Below are 22733 nucleotides of genomic sequence, written 5' to 3'. Positions count from 1 at the left end.
CTTATCACATTCCAGTTGTACTCAATAAAATAATTAGGATGTAGCTCAAAGTGCTAATTGCTTTTGACTAATGAAGTCAAGACTCTGTTGGGCTTTGCTGGAGGTTGTGTGGAAGAGTCTTTGACAGGTCTTTTAACAGCTGTGAGCGGTTTATCCTTCCCTGCAATAAAAGATCTGTCTCTTCATATGCTGGGGGTGAGCTGCACTTTTTGTGGAATTGCATGGATAGCTTTATTTTCAGCTCCCAGTGTTGCCAAAGCAAACATCATGTTAAATATTTATGGTCTGCTGTGTCACTGATACCATTCCTCATTGTAAAGTCAGGGAAGGGATATGGTTGCTGGCAACTGTTTCAGAACTGGCACGTCGTCTTCTATTCAATCTCTCCCCTTTCCTCCCCCTCCTCACCCCCTCCCAACTACCCTTTCTGCCATGCAAGTTAGATAAACATTTGCCTCTCAGTGATTATTTACGGCTGAGGGCACATCACCGCACCACCCTGTTGCCATACTCTTGAGCAGCCGACGGCTTACGACACATGCTGTGCCTCTTTGTGACACGTGTGCTGTGGTTGCTTCTTCCTGACCCCTTTCCGTGGGGAGGGTTTTAGCAGGCTATTTTTGGTGTATCCATTTACTTGTCTGTATAAGGTTAAAAAAAACACCTCCTTACCGATCCAGGTGGTAGTAAGGGGATCGGAGACTCGGAGAGACTTTTTACAGAGTTCCTCCGACAGGGCTTTGGATATGTAAGGAATTTTAGTGATGGTGATCTCTGGAGAGCTTTGACCTGCGTTTGCTGGATGTGTCTGTTGTTTTAAGGCTTTCGTTTCATTCTCTTTGGGCCATGGGTTATTCTCGCTTTCTTGTGTTGTACTGTGTGTGTGTGCACACAACACTGTCTTTAATCAAGCATTAGTTTCTACTTCTGAATTAAACAAAGCTATAAAGCTTTCAGATATTGTCGTAGATATTGTCCTGTGCTGAGTTCACTGATTTTGATGATGTGTGGGGGGGTTGGGGTCACTATAGCTGACATTATCATCCTGGTGCAATATCAGTCATAATTCCCGTTTCTGATCAATTTCTTGTTACTTCGTAACCTGTTGGGAATTGAATGTTTGTAGATATCAGATTAGACTGAATTCTGTCTCCCACTCCTTACACTCCTGTCCACAGTCTGACTGTACTCACTGTTTTGACTTTCACCCTAGCACAAGACAGTGTCTTTGAAAGAGAGTAGAAAATTGGAAGGGAAAGAAAGCAATAAAAGTCTGAATTGCAGATTTCTCTTGCTTGTTACTGGGTGTGACTGTCTGATCACATATTTTGTCGTCTCAGAAAATCTGACACATGAATTAGTATTAGGTTTTGAAATGCATCCGATAATATTTACGTTTACATTGCTTGGCAGTGTTTCTACACAATGCCCACATGGTGATATAGGCTCTCTCTTTCGTCTCTCTTTCTGAACTGCTGTGTGCTCAGAAACATTGCTTTACTGAATTAGTGGGATGCAGGTCAAAGGAAGGGGTATATGGGCTCATCCATAGTATTTATTGTCATCAGAGGTATGACTCGAGTGATAGACTGATCATTTCCCAGGTGATGCAATGTCTGTCACTGTTCTTTAAGAACTGGAACACTGTTCTTTAAGAAGTGTAACTCTGTCCATAACATCCTAGTCCACATTAACCATTTACTTAATGATAAGCCCACTCTAAGAGGTTTCTTCCCCTCTTAGACGTCCACAACTGAGCCCCCTGTTACAGCAACTGCTTGAATCCTTTCCAAACTTGGCGGGAGAGGCTCCTCACTGTGAGAGAAAAGTGGAGCTTCATTTATTCTCTCTTCAGCTTGTTTGACAAAACCGTATGCCCTCTTACTTTTCAAGTGTGGCTAACTTAACAAGAGCTGGGCTCCTGCTCCAAGCAGTAATGAACTGCTAATGTGCCGGTTTGTTTAAGGATCATGATGCAGAATATGTGGCTGGAGCTCACACTGATGTGTAACGTTTGCGCTCAGAATAATTTGTGGTAGGATAGAGAGAGAGACAGAAAGAAAAGCGCCAGAATATTGCACTTACATTTTGGGTGGCTGGTTTTAGCCTAATCAGAAGGTAGTTATAAAGTGAAGCTGCTACTATCATTTATTTTGTGGTGCTGCTGTTGATGGTAAATGTACAGTACTAGAAAAAGATCATTGTGGTCCATTTCATTACATTACTGTATCATCCTCTCCAACCTCTCACTCAATTTCTTTATCAAATAACTATCAAATTTCCTCTGAACAATGACCACTTGGGGATGCACTGGAGATCCACTAACCTTTATAGAACTGTGCGCCAGCAAAAAATCAACACCAAAAAAGGAGGGAGGAAATATTTATCATCCAAAAGTACAACGCAACCTCTTTATCTGTGCTGGTTTAGTCCATCCTATTCTTCTGCCAGTTAGATATGGAACAAAATTCCCCGCCTTCTCACCAAACCTGTATACAATAAAAAAAAGGTTATTTTCAAATACACAGTAGCTGAAGGATTTCTCTCCATGTCTAACCCTATGAACTGCTCTTTTTATTATAATAACAACAATAATCCTTGAATTAGATATAGTGCCTTATCAAATCTTCGAGACGCCTCAAAATGCTTCACAGAACATACTTATATTATACTTACATACTTAACAAACTTGTGTAAAGTGAATTTGCTGTGTATTTTGTGGGCGAAACTGCAGGAGGAGGATTAGGAAAGCTCAATAAAAAGTGGTGGGTCTTATGGAAAGCGTATCTGATGAGAGATATTCATAGTTTTAAACTACACCCGTGTTATTTTGCATTTGCTGTAAAACGTTTGTAGAAGTAGTAATACACATTTAAGTTTGGAAGTACACTGGTTTGGGCTTTTCAGCGCCTTGGGACGTCCTCCCGATGTGAAAGGTGCTATACAAATGTAATCTTGTTGTTGCTGTTTGGTAGACTGGAGTTCTTATTTAAATTCCCTAGAAATCATTGAGACTTCATGGAGGGTGATGGATTTTCACTCAGTAAGCGCTCCAGTATTCTACCCCGTGTGAATCAAAGAATCATAGAATTATACAGCACAAAAGGAGGCCATTTGGCCCATCGTGTCTGTGTTGGCTCTTTGAAAAAAGCTATCCAAATCAATCCCACTCCCCTGCTCTCTCCCCATAGCCCTGTAAACTTACCCTCCCTCTCTTAAAAGTTGTTATTGAATCGGCTTCCACCACCCTTTCAGGCAATACATTCCAGATCCAAACAACTCGCTATGTGACAATTTCTCCTCATTATAGTCTCTAGAAGTTTCCCCACTTCTGACGTTAAGCTGACCGTAGTTCCTGGGTTTATTCTTCTGCCCCTTTTTGTACAGGGGAGCAACATTTGCAACCTTCCAGTTCTCTGGCACTACCCCAGTGCCCAAGGAGGATTGAAACATTTTGGCCAGAGCCTCTGTTATTTCCACCCTTACTTTGCTCAGTAACCTAGGATGCATCCCGTCCAGACCGGGTGACTTATCTACCTTGAGCAACAACAACCTTTTTAGTACCTCCTCTCGGTTTATTCTTATCTTATCCAATTTCTCTACCCTCTCTCTGATACTGTGACATTGGCTCCATCATCTTCTTTTGTGAAGACAAATGCAAAGTACTCATTCAGTACGTCAGCCATGCTCTCTGTCTCCACAAGAAGGTTTCTTCTTTGGTCACTAAATGAACCCACCCTACCTCTGATTAACCTTTTATTCTTTATATGCTGATAAAATACCTTAGGGTTCCCTTTTATGTTACCTGCTAATCTTTGCCCCTCTTATTTCCTTTTTCAGTTCGCCCTTGTACTTTCTATATTCTATTTGATTATCTTCTAAATTTTGGACCTGACATTTATCATAAGCCTCCTTTTCCTGTTTTACTATAATCCCAATTTCCTTACTCATCCAGGGAGGTTTGGATGCCCTACGTTTCACCTTTGTGGGAATATATTTGCTCTGTCTCCAAACTAACTCTTCCTTGAAAGCTTCCAATTGCTCGCTAGTTGTTTTAGCGGCCAGTCTTTATTTCCAGTCCACCTTGGCTAATTCCCTTTTTAAACTCACTGAAATTAGCTCTCTTCCAGTTGAGTATCTTCACCTTTGATTGCTCCTTGTCCCTTTCCATAAACACTCTAAACCTAATGATGTTGTGATCACTGTTGTCCAGATGCTCTCCTACTGAAACCTGCTCCACTCCATTCCCCAGAACTAGATCCAGCACTGCTTCCTTCCTCATTGGGCTGGAATATACTGATCCAGAAAGTTATCCTGCACACATTTCAGGAATCCTTCTCCCTCCTTGCCCTTTACACTGTTATTTTGCCAGTCTATGTTAGGATAATTGAAGTCCCCATAATAACTACTCTATTGGGTTTGCAACTTTCTGAAATCTGCTTGCAGATTTGCTTGTCTGTCTCCTTCCCACTATTTGGTGGTCTATGGTATACACCTAACAGAGTAACAGCTCCTTTTCTGCTGCTTAACTCTAACCAAATAGATTCTGTTTTGGACCCACTAGCACATCGTTCCTTTCCAGGGCTGTAACCATGTCTTTAATCAATATTGCCAACCCCACTCCTTTTTTTCCCCTTCCCTATCTCTCCTGAATACATTGTAGCCAGGAATATTCAGCTTCCATTCCTGCCCTTGTTTGAGTCAGGTCTCTGTTATTGCTACTACATCATAAGCCCATATGGTAACTTGAGCCGCAACTCACCATCTTATTTGTCACACTCCATGCATTTACACACATGCACTCCAAGACCAACTGAGTCTGCTCTGCATTTCTCCCCCGTCTAATCCCTCCCTTTTCTGGACTATTCCTTATGACATTGCTATTCGTCTCTCCCAGCTCTCTTTATAACTTGTTTGTCCTCTCTGAAGCTACATTCTGATTTCCTTGCCCCCTTGAAATTAGTTTAAACCCTTCCCCACAGCACTAGTTAACCTCCCAGCGTGGACATTGGTCCCAGCCCTGTTCAGGTATAACCCAACCACATTGTACAGTTCCACCTGCCCCAGAACTGATCCCAATGTTCCAGGAGCTTGAGGCGCTCCTTTCTCCACCATTTCTCCAGCCATGCATTCATGTGTTTGATCCTGCTATTTTGATACTCACTTGCACAAGGTACTGGGAGTAATCCAGAGAACACACTTTTAAGGTCCTACTCTTTAGCTTTTTCCCTAGCTTCTGATACTCTCCCTGTAGGATCTCAGCCATTTCCCCCCCACCCCATCATGTCATGGATCCCAACATGGACTACAACTTCTGGATGTTCCTCTTCCTCCTGTGGAATGTTTTGCACCCGTTCCGTGATGTCTTCAACCCTGGCACCAGGGAGGCAACATACCATGCGAGAATCACGTTTTTGGTTGCAGAAATGCCTGTCTATCCTTTCACCATTATGTCCTCAATGACTATTGCATGATACTCTTCCCTGTTTCCTCCTTGTGCATCCATTTGCTTTCGACTCCCCTCCCCAGAGTGAAGGGAGCTGTAGAAATGCAAGTTGTTGTTGTTAAGGAGATTCCCCCTTTCAGAGAGAGAGGTGAGGGAGACATGGTATTTTTGTTGTATGTAAATGCAATGATGTTTCACGACCTGGGGTCAACACAGTTGATTTCAGCATTCTGTGACTGGTAGGCATATTTTTCACTTTGATTGGCTGCCAAGCACCTATTTATTGATATCTGGCAGCCCTCTGATAACTTACCATCAGTGAACTACTTACAAACAGAGACTTGAGCCTGGGACCTTGAGCCTCTCTGAGTTGGTATAACAATAATAATAATAATCCTTGCATTTGATATAGTGCCTTATCGCATCTTCAAGATGTCTCAAAGTGCTTCAGAGAATATATTATAAAGTCTGTATTTTGTGGGCATGCCTCTACTACCAAATGCTCTCAACCGTGTCCCACAAACAGTCGTGGATTGATTGATCAATTCATTATTACATCCTGAAAAGCAATCCTACTAATCGACTAACAACCGGGTTCCTACTTACTGCTAGGTAAACCGAGGCATGTGGAGTAAGGTAACTTGCCCAATGTTTCGCCCTGCCAGGAATCAAACCCAGGTCTCTCGCCTGTAAGGCGAGTGCTCTAACCACTGAGCTACAGGACTCCAATTGGTTCAGTTTCACACAAAGCAATAGTTTAACCAACTGGCCCAGTGGGGGAGTTTAACAGTTTGTCTTTGGCAACACTTGGTGTTGCTGGGCTGGCAATGTCGTGCGTAAATCTGGTTGTGGCTGTCAGAGAATTTGAAAGCCCCTAGTACTAGGCTATTCCAGGAAATTGGAAGTTGCTGCAATAACTTCAGGCAGAGGGCTTCTTACTATAAGTGACAGGCTGCTGATATCATCACCTGTTTTCCATTATTTCTATGCAGTTTCACTTTGCTTAGAAAATCGCCCATCGCCACCAGCAGAAGTGGCTGTAGATAGGATTTAAATCCCGAATCTCCTGAGGTAAGCACAGGTAGCAGCTTTTGTTTCCTTTGTTATTCAAAGCAAAAGGAGACAATGGATACTATTTGGTGTGAGTAGCTGACCTTCTAACCTTTGCTGATCCCAGAATGCCTGCAGGTCAGTGGATGTTAAAAGTGGCATTTTGTTCCTTGGGGAGCAGAGAGCGGGGTGCGCTCTGGGATAACTCTTTCACCACCCCCATAGTTAACCTTCAAGATCTCCCTCAGAGGTCATCTGTCCTTCCTCTGCTATATCCAAATAATGATGCCCATCTCTCGCCACACTGAAGCCTGAAACCTTTCATTATCCGCAAATATACTTAATGTTCAGTGGCCATCTCTAGATTTACATCCTTATTGCAAGTTTCACAGTTTGCAAGAGTGGAATCGTGATGGTGTTTTTAAAACAAACTTAAAATTAATAACTTCAGAATTTTTTACTTTTCTTTTAAACCATTTTGAAGTTTTATGAACTGTAGTGTGTGGCAATGATTAGACCTGATCCGTGGGGACAAACTATCCTCCGTGTCCCCACAATTGAGATGTTCTGGCAGCACTTTCAGAGGGAGTAAGTCACAATTGCCAGTTAGTATTATTTACATAGTTATCTAAGAAGTCCTGTGCTTTTCCTCCTGGTTGAGGCCTCTATGGGTGGTGGCACATCTCTGTGCACGTGTACGATCAAAAGTCCATCTCGTCACAAGAACCACCAGGCAATGAGAAAACTAAAGGCGACGAGTCATGTACCCAAGCCAATCTTTCAATTCATGCACACGAACAGAGCATAATCGCAAACCTCAGCACTTTCCACATTGTGGAATCCACAGGGTGCATGTGTGACTATATTCAGAGCACGTGTGTTAAACTATTCAGAGTTTGCTGGTTTGATGTACTTCTAGATCAACTCTAAACAATCAACAAGCTCAGTAAATGGCAAATATTGGTACTGGCTCCTAATCTTTCATTCTGCCATCTCTGCATTATTGTTCAGGGCTTACCACCCATTGTGGAGGGTGATGTGTGTTTCTAGGAGACTTGAGCTGTTAAAAGATGGGGTTCAGCTCAGAAAAGGTGAGTTGCAAGGACTGTAACTGGAGGAAGCCTCTTTAACGGTTGATAAATATTTATTTGGGGATGGGGAGAGGAATGTGAGGAAAGCAGTCAGCATGTCTTTAATTCGCAAATTGCTTTTGAACAGCCTGTGTGAAGACAACATAGTATCAGTTTCTTCCTGAGCTGTTGACGCGGACGCAAAAAAAGGGAGCAAAATCCACCAGTGCTGTATAGGTTACTTCATTAATCAATCGCCTGGTCCTTTTGCTAAAACAGCTTTGTTCAATTGCAGCGCGTGAAGCAGATGATGTGAGAAAGCGGTGACACCTGTTTACCTTTTTTTACCCTAAGTGCAGGTCATAGAAATAAACCTGGAGACACTTTGCCTCTTTAATGCCGCTTTTACATTGTGGTTCTAGAGACCCACTCCTTGTGTCTCACTCAAGTCACCATTCCTTGTACCTCATTCAAGTCACAACTGGACTTGGACCTCACAATTAACCCCTCCCCCCAACACACACACACTCACTCTACAGTGCTCTGAGACATTACCCCACACGAAGGAGTGTATATAAACATAGTTTGTTGTTACCAATTTGTTGTACATCCTCAAAGTCACCATTCCTTGTCATTGTATGTAACGGAAATTCTGTGAGGTGCTTTGAGGCATGTCAGCATTTATAGGAGTTACAAAAATGCAGGTTGTTTCCTGCCTCTTCGGAGGTCAGAAATGGTTTCCGAGACTCTGCCATAAGTTTGGGATTTGTGAGGATATTACACTGCATTGTTTACAACTGTGAGGTAGACCAGGGGTATAAATGATGGCCTTTTCTGAAATAGCTTTCTCTTCAGGCTAGGGTGGAGAATGGTTCCAATTATCCTATATTCACGTGTTAATGAATTTGGATTCAGGGAGTTCTTTTCACTCTTGAGGACTGTTTGATTATGCAGTGCCTTTTTGTGACTTGTCTGTCCCTGCATGGATCTGTCTACACTCAAATGGTGGTCTGAATGGCAGTGGTGGCTAATCTGTCTGCAGTCAGCAGGCCTCCGGCTTCAGCTGCCCAGCAGGAGCAGCTCTGTCCTGTAATTACAAGAACTATCAAACCCACTGTTTGACTTATGATCAATCTCTGGCATCCTTTTTTCTTTTTTGATGAAAAAAATGAGGGTTTCAGTTTGCTCTTCATCATTACCCTCTTTAGTTTTACCAAGACGGGCGCCGGCTTTGCATGCACATTCTGCACAATCTGACGGCCATTGTGTCGAACCCAAGCCTTTGTAGATTAGCCCTCAGGACCCACCTCAAGCCTTGGTCTCAGAATCAGGGTCTATGAGTCTGGGTAGGGAAGGGGGCCCTTAGTTTTCATTCCTGCTTTGGCTGTAAATTGGTTGCTGTATTTACCTACGAACGTACAGTCACTACACTTAACAGTTATTACCTGTGAAGCACTTTGAGATTTTTTTTGTCAAAGTTACTTTGTCAAAGGCAAGGATTATTATCCTGGACATGCCAAACAATAATGTATGTTGTTCTGCAGTTCCCATATTTAGTTTTCTGTTCTGTTAGGGGTCATCTTGGCTCAATTGGTAGCACTCTCGCCTCCTAGCCAAAAGGTTCTGGGTTCAAACTCCATATTGAGACTTTGAGTTCATAGTCCATGCTGACACTGCAATGAAGAGCTAGGGGAACCTACATTGTTGAAAGTGGCAACCTTTGGATGAGATGTTCAATTAAGGGCCTGCCTGCCTGCTTGGTTAGGTGGATGTTAAAGAGCTCGACATTCAAAAAGAGGAGGGAGTTTCTTCCAATGTCTCGGCCAACAGTCCCGCCAGTTATAAACAATTGGTCATATACCTCATGCTTGTTTGTGGGACATTACTCTTTGTGTAAATAAGCTGCTGCATTTGCCTGAAAATGTATGTTGAAAGTCTCTGTTTACAGTAATTGCCAACTGTAGTTACTCTTTTCTGTCGGCAGTTTAGTTGCTGTAAGCGGGATGAGCCTACTTGCAGCAGCAAGTAAAGTCATTAAAGTGCTTTGAGGTATTTTGACTTGATGATGCAGTATGTCAGTGCAAGCATTACAGTAAACCCATGCCTTACTGGACTCTAGGTATCTGGAATTTGAACCTATCCGGACCATTATTCTCCACCATTAGTCTGGCTAGCCAGGATTTTAGTGTATTATTCAATAGTTTCAGTTGTCAGCCAACTACTGCAGATACTAGATGATAAAAAGTTCTTTTTTGTAGCTGTGCTGCAGAGTTCTCTCTCTTTATAGAAGCCACTTCTCCTCAGCAGCCTTTATGTCCACTGTTCGTACATTCAGATGCATGCTTAACTTCAAGGAGTCACCCTGCTTGCAACAACAACAAATTCTATAGCGCCCTTCACTTCGAAAAAATGTCCCAGGAACAGCTTCCGAACTGCCTACAAAAGTGATCACCTACGCTTGTCATTTAACATAAAATACATTGAGGCAGTTTGAAGGTGGTATAAAAATGCAAGATATTTCTGTTTTTTTCAAACTGGCAAGCATTAGGCTCTGTTTTCTCCTCTTCCTTACTCATTTTCTCCTTCTAAACCCAGGGGCACATAGTCCAATTGTTGAGAGTCCTAGTGCCTACAAAATACACCTTCCTTTGAAGAGCTTTGACACATTCTCCTGATGTGAAAGGTGGACATTAAATACTATCTTGAGATCAGTTAATTCAGCACAGAATCAGTAATCCCCTCAGCCTCAATATTGAATTTTTAACATCTTCAGATCTGAGTTGTATCCTGCGTTCTCCAACCTCCAGTTCAGATTTTCCCCTTTCTTTAAACCTGCTCTAGTGGAATTTCACACCTTCTTTCAGCTGTCTCTTTTGCTTTGTTTTTTCCCCCAAACCACCCATTCACAGTACTTCACCAGTTGTTAATACCCCATCAAGCAACCTCCTGATGTCATCAATTTCTAATTTCTTCCTAATGTGTGTTTCTCCTGCCCTATGGAGGGAGTTCTGCAGCCCAGGACCTACCCCAAGCATTAATCTATCTTTCTCTTAAATAGATTTTTTTTTAAAAATGTAAAACTTTCTTTCACACACTGTCCTAAAACTTTCCATGGCTTCAGTTTTTGTTACATTAACCAAACATTGATAAAACGCCCATAACATCAAACATCTCAAAGCACTTCATGACATTTCTATAAAGTAGAGTAACAGTATCCATAGGCTAACATAGCAGGCAATTTGTGCACTGTAATGTCCGTCCAACACAATAAATAACTCTTACTTCAGCTGAACTCAGGGGGAAACAGTTGTGGGTGTACTCTATAATACTAAGTATTATAGATGTAATATAACCAATGTAATGTACAATGTAATATAAACAAAGTTTAGTTTACTCTATTACACATGTCACACCTATAATTCCATTCATAGTTCTGTTCAGGAATAATTATCACTGGGCTGCGTCCCAGAGCACTTGACAATGGTGGAGACCGATGCCGAGCCGGGGGAAGGGGCAGGTGACCAAAGGCGCGGTCAAAGAGGAAGGTCTTTAGGCGCAACCTGAAAATGGGGAAAGATGGGGCAAGGCACAGGGATTCAGGAAGGGAGTTCCATAGCTTCGGGGCGTAGTGGCTGAAGGGACGGCCGCTGATGGTGGAGCGGAGGTTTTGAAGGACATGGAGGAGACCAGAGCCAGTAGAGAGGAGGAAGTGGGTAGTGCTGTGAGGAGAGGAGGTTGAAGAGATAGGGGAGTGCCAAGGAATGGAGGGATTTAAACACTAGAGTGAGGATTTTGAAGTCAATCCATGCGTGCGTGTGACACTGTGACATTTGCCCACAAAACACAATCACTACAAATTGCAATATATCCCGTGACGACGCCCTCCTAACGTGAAATATATTATACCAAATGTAAAGAACATTAGGATTATTATTTTAGGAGTGGTTCCACTTACACTGGTTCTAACAGTGAATCACTATTTATGTGTAACACTAGGGTGGTTGTGTATAAACACTGACTCAGCAGTTAGACAATAATAGACAAGCAATGTTATACAAGAAGGTGACAAATGTGAATTTTTACAATATGTGATGATCACATTGAATTGTTCCGTCTATTCCTTAAAAGCTAACCATCAAACTGAGCTCCCCCTCCTTCACCACAACCCAAGAGCAGATGATTGGGAATTATAAAGTTATTCAGTGTGAAGTAATCTCATTACAAAATACTGCAAATTTAGACCATGTAATAATGTGTTTTATTCTGTATAGTTAACTGGATTCACCTTATTCCCCTTTTCATAGATTATGGTATTCCTGGTGTCGAGTGTATTTAAAGCTCCCGTGTGTATGTTTGACCTGTTAGTACCCCAGTTGAACCCAGCATTATGCACTCGTGTGTCTTGTGGCTTTTTCCCCTCCTAAAGCCATTTGCAGAAAGCCTTTTATTTTTAGCTGTTGTGCAGGAGTTCATGGCAGCCCCGCCATTTGTGACCTATACAACTGTTCCCTCTTTGCAATGATGGATTGTGCAGCAAAGTGCTGAACGCCTGTGTAGACCGAAGGTCAGCTGCGGAAGTTTTCTTTTTTGGGGAAACCCTGTGGGGATGGTTGGTCTTTGGGTCATCTGCAGAGAACTGATTGGAGAGAGGCAACGCCTCTTTTGCAGTTTCAGAATTTAAAATCTTATTATTTAATTAATGATATCCAAGAATTTGTAGGCATTGGTCTACAAATAAAATACACAGCCACTACACTTTACTATAAAATCCTGTGAAGTGCTACATCAAATGTTAGGATTATTATTTAATTGGACTAGTGAGTAAATCTATCTTGTGAAGCGTTTTGAGATGTTCTCTTGACAACAAAGGCTCTCTGCCAAATGTAAGTATTATTATTATGAGATTATAATAAACTGAGCCAATCTGCAGTGTTGGATCCCGTACAAACATCCTAGCATAGCCGGCTGTGCTCTTAGATAAATGAATGGCAAAAAGCACGTGAGCGAGGTGGACTGATACATTTAATTCATATTTTAAAAAATCTCCTAGATTTTATTTTGATTCAGAATAAAGCAGGACAGGAAGGAAGTGTGAACAGATAGTTGAAGTATGCTTTATGATGTGCTAATCCGTGTGACTGTTCTCAGTCTTTTCGCCATGATCACAGGCGAGGCTGAGGGCTCACGAGGGTGGGAGTGCTACTCCTGCTCTATATGCAGATCTGACACCCAATGCTTGTGAAAGACAGTATGTGGTTTATTTTAACTGAATGGGGTGCCCAAGCTCTGACATACACCAACCGTGCACTTCAGTCTTCGTTGATTTAATGTGTAATGCTAGGCTTAAGTTCTGGAGCAAAAAAAGATAGTAAATAATATCATTTCACCTCTGCTATTCTGTGACTGAAGCACAACCTATTCCCGGTCCCAAAAATACTCACTGCAAGTAATATTAAAGCTTTGGATCTTCTAGAAAAAAATGCCAGGACCTCTCCAGTGACCCCTGCTGGAAAGCGTGGAATGTGGATTTGAGATGAGAATGAGATTGGACTCTCCTTCCTTCTTTCTCTGCCCCTCCCCAATCTGATCAACTGTGATCGCATGTGCACACAAACGCACTTAAATGCATACATACATATACACACACACACATTTTTCCATTGCTTACTGACACTTGAGACCTACAAAGAAGGTTGACCACTTAGGAGAGTTATTGGAGAACAGCTGACCACTTTGTAACCATACTACAGCAATGGTTAGTGTCTTCAGGAGCAGCGGACAGAGCTAATATAATAATAATGCTTCCGTTTCTGTTAGGCCTGTTCGCATTGTTGAGACGTATACCGTAAAGTGAATTGTCTGAGGGTTCGCCTGCCTGGGAATTGAACCCCGGTCCTCTCGTTTTCGAGGAGAGCATGCTAACCACTTGATGTGATTGCGAACACCTCCAGACACAGGATGTATGTAAAATTACAGTCCCACAGGAATCCTGTGCCGACGTGAGTGAAAGGGTTGAAGCTAAGCATCATGGCATCTGTCAAATTCCCGTGGTTAAAGTCACGTTTTTTTCCTTAACTTAAATATCCTAAACAAGAAAAGGTCACGAGTCTGGTCACCTGACGGGCATCTCCTAGTTATTTTTGGCACTTTATTCCCTCTTGCTACTTTCTTCTTCCTGGCTTGTGCAACGTCCCATTGTGTCTTGACTGTAACCATTTCTCATTGTATCTTCTGCAGACTGTGAGGGGCTGATACCATGAGGTGGCTTGGTTTCCTGTCACAGACGTATTTTCGCTTTTGATCCAGCCTTCCAGCTTGTTTTGTTGGCTGCCTTTAGTAATGCTATTAGCTTAATGTTTTAGTTTGGTCTAAAATTAGACCTAATCCTGAACGAGAGTGAGAGTTTCTTACTTAACCTCCATCCTCCCTGCCTTCTTCCTTCCCTGCAATTCATGTAGTTTTCGTTTACTGGGTTTGTGTGGTCGCTTCCTGGAACTTTATTAAAGGATTTGTTTGGTATCTAGTACCCTGCAATGATTTTAATTATTTCATGAGGAAGGTCTCCTGAGGGCAACGCCTCATCACGCACTTTATTTTCTCAAAGACTGGGCTGCTACCAGCTTGTTGTGCTGGTTCTCTTCACCAATGCGAAAAGGCAGGTTGTGGCTGCCTCTGTTCAAAAGATCCAACTATTGAATTCAAAAAGAAAAGGGAGTTTTTCCCAGTGTCCTGGCCAACAATTCTCCACATCATTTTGCTGTACATTTCATGGCTGTTTGTGAGTCCTGCTATGTGCAAATTAGCTGTACTACAATTCACAGCAGGTTTTGGCGCTATACCAAATGCAAGGATTATTATTAAGTATCAACACATTTACAGGCATTCTGACTCTGATCTGTGATGCATTCAGCAGGGCTTAGTGCAGATACAAAGTAGTGTTACATGCAATGATTTCTTTGGGTTGTGGGAGAGAAAGAGGAAGGAGAGAGGGGGGATGGGGGTGTATCAAGGTTCAACGAAACAAAGCAACGCAGGGAAGAGATGAGCTGATAAAGACAGTAAACAGAAGCTTGTATAGGAGTGTGGGAAAACATTCAGAAGAAGCACAAACAGGAAATGCACTGCCCAGTCTAAACAACGAGTCAATGCGATGGCTTCCATTGAATGTGGAGTCACTCAATGCACCTCTATCAACATTACCAAATGTGCATCAGACTTAACATGACTAAAACCCCCTCCAGTCACTTTGGAAATCATCAGTCCCAGCATCATGTAGCAGCCTGGCCCTACATTCCAGTGATTTACGCTCATCCAGCAGCGGCTATAAATTTGGCCGGAAGTAATCGTCCTGGGCTCGCCTGTGTTTTTATTTTGTCCTTTGTTTATAAAGAGAAACGATGGAAGTGATTGGGATTGTGCAAACAGAACGGGCGTTATAGCCTAACAAGGGGAAACAGATTAGACGCTCATTTTAAATCTGGTTTACTTGAAATACCGAGCCTGGGTGTTCTCCATTATTTTATTCAATTGTTGACAGTCCATTGGGTAGTTCTGATCATTTAGACCCATTCACAGCTGATACCTGTGTATGTAGCAGGCTGTTACGCCTGCTACATGCATGGTAAATGCATACATGGTAAATGCATGCAGCAAATGGTACCTAAATCTTTCCAAACATGATCTCTATGGGTTCCTAGTGCAGGGCTTCTGCATGCCTGGTGTGCCTAGATCCATGTTGCATCCCTCAGGATATTTCATTTGTTTCCTGGACTGCCCAAAGCTTTCAATGGCTCTGATAATAACAAATAGAGGCTGGGCTTAATGTCACACTTTTCATTTACTTGCACACTCCGTGAGTGCTGGGCAGTGTTGTGTTTCTATCTGCAAAGTGGGCAGATGTCCTACTCAGAAGTTCATTAATGAATGGCGCCAGTGTGGAAACCTTTCCTCTCCTCACCTGAAGATGGTGACTCACTTTAGGGTCAAGTTACAAGGGCACCAGGAAGCTCCGATGTCTTTCCAAAGTGTCTGTGCTTTGTGTGTGTGTTGTGTGTGTGTGAGATGGATGCCAGTATTGGCAATCTATTCAACTGATGAAGGTGCCACAACCCAGCTTGATCCCATACTCAACTATTGTCCATACACAATGCGTAAAGTCTGAGACCTCCATCCTATTCTTGGGACAATGAGGCTTTAATTAATGGAAGGGGATTGAGTGGTGTTTCCTCCAGGTCCTGGCCAACAATCCCCCATATACACTTGGTCATTCATTTCATAGCAATTTGTGGGATATTGCTGTGCACAAAATGCTTGCTGTGTTTGCCTACAAAATACAGTCACTAGACTTTACAGTAACTATATGTGAAGTACTTTGATGTCCTCGTGTTACGAAAGACACTGTATCAAATGCAACAATTTATTTATAATGTAATTTATTCAGCACCATCTGGTTGAGATCAGCTAACTGAGTCCAGATCAGGAGTTGAACCAGCGGACTTTCCTTGTCTACATGACTTCATGAGTCCACACCATGCAATGCATTAGGCACTGAGAGCTGAGGGAGCTGTAACCTGTAAATTCGCGATGAATTATTTCAATCAGGCTTCAGTTGTATTTGCTTAAAAAATCTAATAATGCCGTAAGAGCTCAGGGAAGGGGGTAAACATTGCACAGAAAAACAACTGAAATGGCAGAAGATCTGCTTTTCGGTTTTATCTTACTATAAAACACACAACCATTGCTGTGCCATGAATTGCTCTGGGGGTGCATTGGTGGTATTGATATTGGTGGGGGTATATTGGGAGGGCTGTTGGTGGGTTGGTGGGGGATATTGATATTGGGCGCTGCAAATGTGTCAGTCGGGGTGTTGCTTTTGGCATATTAAATGTAGCAAAATATTTATCTGTATATAATCAGTTACACTGCACACGTGCTTGTTTAATTCATTCATGCTGTAACAGTGATTCTTGGCTTAATCCTGCTGTTGCTGCTAAGCTACTTAGAGGTAGTGTTTAACCTATTTCTCTAATGGTCATTAAGAAACATTTTCATTTCCCAAGAAGAGGATTGATTGTAAAATCCTCTCCCGGAGTGACCTGTATGCCAAAGGCATTACCTGGGCCTTCAGAGATGAATAATTGATTAGGCTAAGAGTGGTAAGGAAGAAACAAATAAAATGCTAAATGTTTAAAATCCACCTAAATACGCAGATTACTATCTGTTAAAGCTTCCTTATCTTTAACTGTGAGGCTTAAAAACAGCCTATTGTCTTCAGCTTTTGGAGGTATTAATTTGAAGAGAACCAAGCTTTAGGGTCTAATGACAAAAAGTGACCCACACAATTTCCGACTCTCTGGGACTATTTGGCAGTTGTTCACAAGAAGGTTTAGTTTAAAAATGGAAGGTGGCAGAGCGAGTTTGTATTCAAAGGTCTATAATAAAAAGGTTGGGGAGGCTTGAAAGTATCATGCTTAAAGATGGCCTGTTGGATGGTGCTCCAATTTCTCATGATAAAGAGGGTAGAGGGTGCTGACAGGTAGATCACAGCAGAAACGCTCTCTGTCTGTTAGCACCTTAATTATCAATTATTCACTTAACAAAGTGCAGCTCTGTGGCTAAATGAAAAGATGAATGCAAGCATGAATACTGCACCCGGAGCACTTTTCAAAAGTAAGTTCCTCTTCATCAGGGTATAAGTAGTGGCGCTCAAAATGGTTTTAGTGATTTTTTTTGTATATGTTGTGGGACATAGCAATTTTCTTCCAAGATTTTAGTGTCACTGACAGCAGGTGAAGAACAGAGATAATTTCTTACACTGTAGGGAATGATCTCTGTAATATTTCTTACCACGTTCCTTAATAAGCAATCCCAAGTCGTGTAAATTAGGACTTTTCTGTAACTGGAAGTGCATCGTGCTGTCCTATTGCTCCCACATGATTTGGAGTGGAGCTCCACGCAAATTCTAATGCGATGTTAGGCAGGTTAGAGGCCCCCTGCACCCCATGTTCTTTTTTTATCTTTACTTTTACACTGAGTTTTTGTTAGTGGTTTCTGTATTTGTTCTTGTGTAAGTGTGACTTGTGAAGGTCCAAGAGGAAAGTGAGAGCCGGATCACATAGAGCTACAGAAATATATAGCATTGTGTCTGGGCCGATGCCTATATCTGTTTGAGAGAGTGATCTATTCAGTCCCCTTTACCTGCCTTTTTCCCCATATCCATGATAATTGCTCCTCTTCAGATATCTATCTAGTTCCCTCTTGAAAGCTAATATGGATCTTGCCTCGACCAGGGCATTCCCTACCCAACAAATCACTTTTTAATAATATATTTTTTGAAAAAATCCTTCTAAACTCCCCTTTTCCTCCCTTGCTAACAATCTTAAATTGTTGCCCGGTAAAACATGGGGTCACTGCTCCGAGTTGCTATCCTGCATGAAGGGCACTATATAAATGCAAGTTGTTGTTTTAAGCGCTCTGGGACACCGCTTGCTATGTAAATGCAAGATGTTGCTGTTAAAATTAGTGCCTTCTGTGTTGGAGAGGAAAGGTCTAGTTGTCCTCACCTAACGATTATACATTCGAGCGCGAGCGAGCTCTAACATTTAAATGTGTTCTGCAGCTACGCAGGGATTAACATTTTGTATGATAATTTTAGAATTCACACTTCTCTGGATGCCAATGATGATTGACATTTTCTAGGCCAGAGAGGGTTGTATCATTTACATATTATTAAACACTCCTGGTGTTTGCAGGCAATGTGAAGTGATGAGGTGGGGTGTGGTGGGACCAGCAGAGGCTCAGATTTAATAGCCTTGATCATAAGAGGTGCTCTTGCAATTCCTTTCTTTCCTCCCCTCCCCCACTCTTTTCCTCCCTGCCCCATATTAATCTGGAAGAATAAAAAAATGATATGTGCCAAAATCGCTGTCTTGTACAGGGAATTTAATCAAGGATAGCCTTGTACAAAATCCATTTGTGGCAGTGACCTGTAATTCATCTTGCAGTCCATTGACAGGCTCTGTATTGGCCGTTTGTGCCTTACGAAGTGCTCAGTAGGTGCATAATGAAGGGCTATAGGGAGCCTGAAGGTCAGGCAGGCGCTGTGAAACTTTCACATTGGCATGCTTCTCCCCGTGGTCAGTTTTGTTTGTCGATGGGACGCTCTCGGCTGCCGCTTGAAAACCCGTTCAGAGATGGTCTTATTAAATAAATTAGGATCTGTCAGATCAAACGGATTAGGCTGACGTGTAGCCCCCAGGACGAGGAGCTGGAGCTGGCTGAGGAGGTGCCGTCTGCTGTCAGCTGAGAGCAGGATGGGCACCAAGGTGATCAAAGTCTTCTCTTGTTATGTCTTTCAGTACTACCGGGGTGCACTCTATTGGGGGGGGGTAAAATAGTGATGTATAGTCTGTTGCAAGGCAGGTCTGCTCTTGGTCCCATCCACCTTGCAGTCCCAGGTAGTAGCAAGTGCTGGAGTCTGATTACTCTGAGGAAAGAAGCCTCTGACCCCGTGCCCCTTTGACAGCTTTGACGGGTGGGATACAGATTAAATATTTCTCATCTCCTGATGAACTATGCTCCTCATCAACAGTGACCGCGGCAGATTTTTTTTCAGGGTGGGGAGAGGGAGGGAGAAAGAAAGGGAGATTGAGAAAGAGAGAGAGAAGAAGGGCAGCCCATGTGACCTCCTCCAATGATATTGTTGTCTGAAAAGATCTTTGTGTCAACATTTATGTGGCAAAGCTTTGAGTGACCACTGTGCTGGCTTTTCTTTTTAAAGGAGTAAAGGCAAGCACAGCTCTCAAGTACAGCCACCCACTAAATTACATGAAACGGCCCAGTTCATCAGGGGAGACTCCAAGCTGAAGGTCAGTAAGAGTGCGCAGACCATAAAATGTGGAGCAATTTAGGCTTAAAACCCTGGATGTCTCTTCAGGACAGAATGAGGCCACATTACCTGCTCAGTAATCAACAGGGAGCCTTTTGAAAACTTTTGAGGCTGTACGTGCATGTGTGTACGTTCACATTCAGAGACTTTTTCTGATGACATAGCATTTAGCCTGGCTGCTTGCTTAATGTTTATGCATGTGTTTGTGCCCATGTGTCTGTGTGTGCACTTTTGCATAAAGTGATGATGATAATCGGAGAATTTGGTATAGCACCTTTTACGTCAGATGTCCCAAAGCATTTCACACTGTAAAGCAGAATGACTGTATTTTATGGGAAAACGTGGCATCAATTTGAACACGGCAATGTTCCACAAACACTGGTGAATGACCAATTTTATTTGGAGGATTGTTGGCCAGGACATTGGGAGAAACACTCTTCTCTTTTCGAATTGTGCCATGGAATCTTTAACATCCACCTGAACAGGCACGTTTAATGTCCCATTGGAAGGATGGTGTGTGGCGCACATTTATGTACATGTCAATGGGTTGTAGAAAAAGAGACTGCAGATTGGCTGTAAGGAAAGACTTACCAATTCTGTAAAGGGTAAATTACATAAAAATGTCACTGTAAAATGTTGAATGTTTTAATGTTGATTTATATGCAGAACGGACCTCTTTTCAGAAATGGTTAAAAAAAAAGTGAGCCTGTGGCGTCCCTGTTTTAATTGGGCTAAATGTTCAGTTAGTATCTATATAAAATAAACTACATTGGAGCCACGCTTACTGCCATAAAATCTTTTGCTGTAAAATATTTACAGTTGCGAAGTAATGAGACATTTTTAAAAGTTGCAAAACTAGATAAAGTTCAGCACTTTTGTGGAGTTGGCTTTTTTTTACATGGTTTCCAAGCAGAGCCAGTTTGTAAATGATTTAAATACCCTGTATTAGTTCAGCTGATAGAGTGGCAATAAAATAGGGACTTATTCTGACGGACTCTCTTCTGCAGTGAGATCTTCAAAGCCTTTCTTTGGTAAACACCTTGTGAAAATCAAACCCGCTTGTTGGAATTGTGTGCTTGTGATACCGCGGAGCAGAAACTGTAAAGGATCGGGCTGGTGATAGATTGCATGTAGTCTCTGTATAAAGGTCTTTGCATGTATTTCAGGAATTCAGTTATCCAGAGATAAATCTGATTTTTCTTTGCTTCAATGCTTTGATGATATGTTTCAGACTGTTGATTGGGAATGTTTTGAGTTTTTTCATCCCTCTGCTTCCTCCCCCTTCCGCACCCCTCTCTTTTTTCTTCCCAAAGAAAGAATATTGACCCAGGGAAATCAATGAAAAATTGAGAATGTGTTAGCAAATGTACAAGATAAACGTGATTCGATCACCATGGTGTCAGTTAATGGTTAACACTGTTTAAGATGTACCTGTGCTCCGACACACATAGTGTTTGCACAAGGTGGGCTTCGACCACTGTTTGAGGTGGGGTGTGAAGCGAGGCTGCTCGTTTAAGCAGGGCCAGAAATCAACAGTGCAGATGCACGGAAAAAGCTTTCACTAGCTGCCAGAGCAAGAAAGTAAGGTCGCGTGTTTACCTAATAGTGGTAGGTGGCTTTTGGAAGTGTCCTGTGGGTATCAGGGAGGTGACTTGAACCAGTCAGCTGTCGCTTCCTTTATTTTTCTGGCCGTTGTTCTAACAGGTGCTTGAGATTCCAGTGACTGCTTTAAATATTTGAAATAACCTTTCCTTAATGCCCCTGGAAAAATAAAGCAGCAAAAATAGCCAGGAAGGACGGGCTTGGATGAGAGGGGGGTAGGTTCATTGGGGCAAAGGAACTTGTTTTTTTTAAAAAAAGTGAACAAAAGTCCTTCTGTGTATGTTTCTGTTTGGTGTTTCTTTCATTTTAAGGCATGCCTGCGTTCTCTCTTTTTCTAGCTTGCAACAAACTCCCTCTCTACCCCCACACCCCCAATAAATGCGTGCTTACTTTGCAGTGCAGCCAAGGTAGTAGTGTTTTGAAGCAATGATGCCACTCTGCTAGTTTGTATTGTGTGTGTGTGTTTCAAAAAATCCCCAGGATTAGAAATTGTGTTAACCCAAAATGTAAAAGCTGAATTCTATGGTGAGGATGGCATTGCTCTGGCAGTTCTGATTGTTCATGTTTAACAAAGGGTGTGACTTTTTTGTGGGACGACTGCCGTTCTGTTGTCTTAATTTAAAGCAAAATGACCAGCTGTTCAAAAATGTCTGGAATCAGCACCTGTAGAATAAGTAGTTTGTGTTTGGGGTAATGAGTTTATTGCAACGGTGTGTGTATGGTGGGGTGGGGGAGGTTGTAAGAGAATTTGTCCGAATTGAATTCCCATTTAACAGCATTAACAAAAAGTATTGATGGTGAGCTGCTCAGAGACCATTATATGAGACTATCAATGGCTGATAAGATTGGCCTGGTTGTGCTGCTATTTTAAGTCTGCTACCATTGCTGAAGAAGTTGTATGATAAAGCTGAGGTTCAAAGGTTATTTGATACGTGAACCTGGGCTGTAAAGTCAGAAGGTTTTGAGTTTGGTGAATAATTTCCTTATGTGTAAAGTGTTCACATGAGCTGAGCATGATGACAAGTCCTTTGTTATCATTAATCCAGGGGAGCTACTTGATTTCCAAAATGAGACTTTCCAACCTATTACATTGCTTGCGCACTTTGGTACGTCCTCTCAATGTGAAAGGCACCATGTAAATAAATTGTATCGTGGAGAGAGGCACAAGGGGAGGAACATTGAAAGCTTGAGAGTCCGCGTGGGGTTCTTGAGTTGGGTTAGAGCAAGTCTGTGCATCAATTAAGGTCTCCATAGGCCAGCCTTAGAGCAAAGGTTATGGCTAGAAACAGCACAATCTGTTTAATATGTGCATGAGTTGGATACTTGTCAATGAGCAGCTTCCAAACAAGACCAAAGTTCCCTGACCCGACTTACAATAATCCTTGCATTTAACTTAATATAAAATGGTTTGATTTATATTGTGCAAGAAGAGACTTCTCTGAATTTTTAATCACTTTCATTTCTGGTGAAGAATACCTGCTGATTTAAAATGACGCACTTAACAACAGGTTCCTCTGAACTCTGGTTCTGATCTTAGGTTTCCATTGCCCAATGTACGAGAACAGCTACGAAACTCAAATTGCACAAGACCTCAAATGCCACAGGACAGAAGTGACTAGTTTCCAGATTCCTGTTGAACATTTCTCGTTCTTAAATGTATCAACCTCGGATTCTTCAA

The 22733-nt window shown here is 42.2% G+C and overlaps 1 protein-coding gene and 1 non-coding gene across 2 annotated transcripts in view; both read right to left on the bottom strand.

The window, feature by feature from the left end:
- Positions 1-2401: 2401 nt before the first annotated feature.
- LOC103182206 (ATG5 autophagy related 5 homolog (S. cerevisiae)) overlaps positions 2402-22733 on the bottom strand; it is a 166017-nt gene continuing 145685 nt past the window's right edge. The window contains exon 8 of the mRNA XM_007899123.2: positions 2402-2489. Coding sequence (XP_007897314.1) covers positions 2452-2489 — 38 coding nt within the window. The 3' untranslated portion in view covers positions 2402-2451. The remainder of the gene's footprint in view (positions 2490-22733) is intronic.
- Positions 6100-6171, bottom strand: trnav-uac. Its single transcript has one exon. It is a non-coding gene; the product is annotated as a tRNA-Val (tRNA).

The sequence above is a fragment of the Callorhinchus milii genome, unplaced genomic scaffold, assembly GCF_018977255.1.
Source record: "Callorhinchus milii isolate IMCB2004 unplaced genomic scaffold, IMCB_Cmil_1.0 Scaffold3, whole genome shotgun sequence".
Lineage (NCBI taxonomy): Eukaryota > Metazoa > Chordata > Chondrichthyes > Chimaeriformes > Callorhinchidae > Callorhinchus > Callorhinchus milii.
Note: the sequence above shows the minus strand (reverse complement) of the source record. Positions and strands in the feature narration are given on the sequence as shown.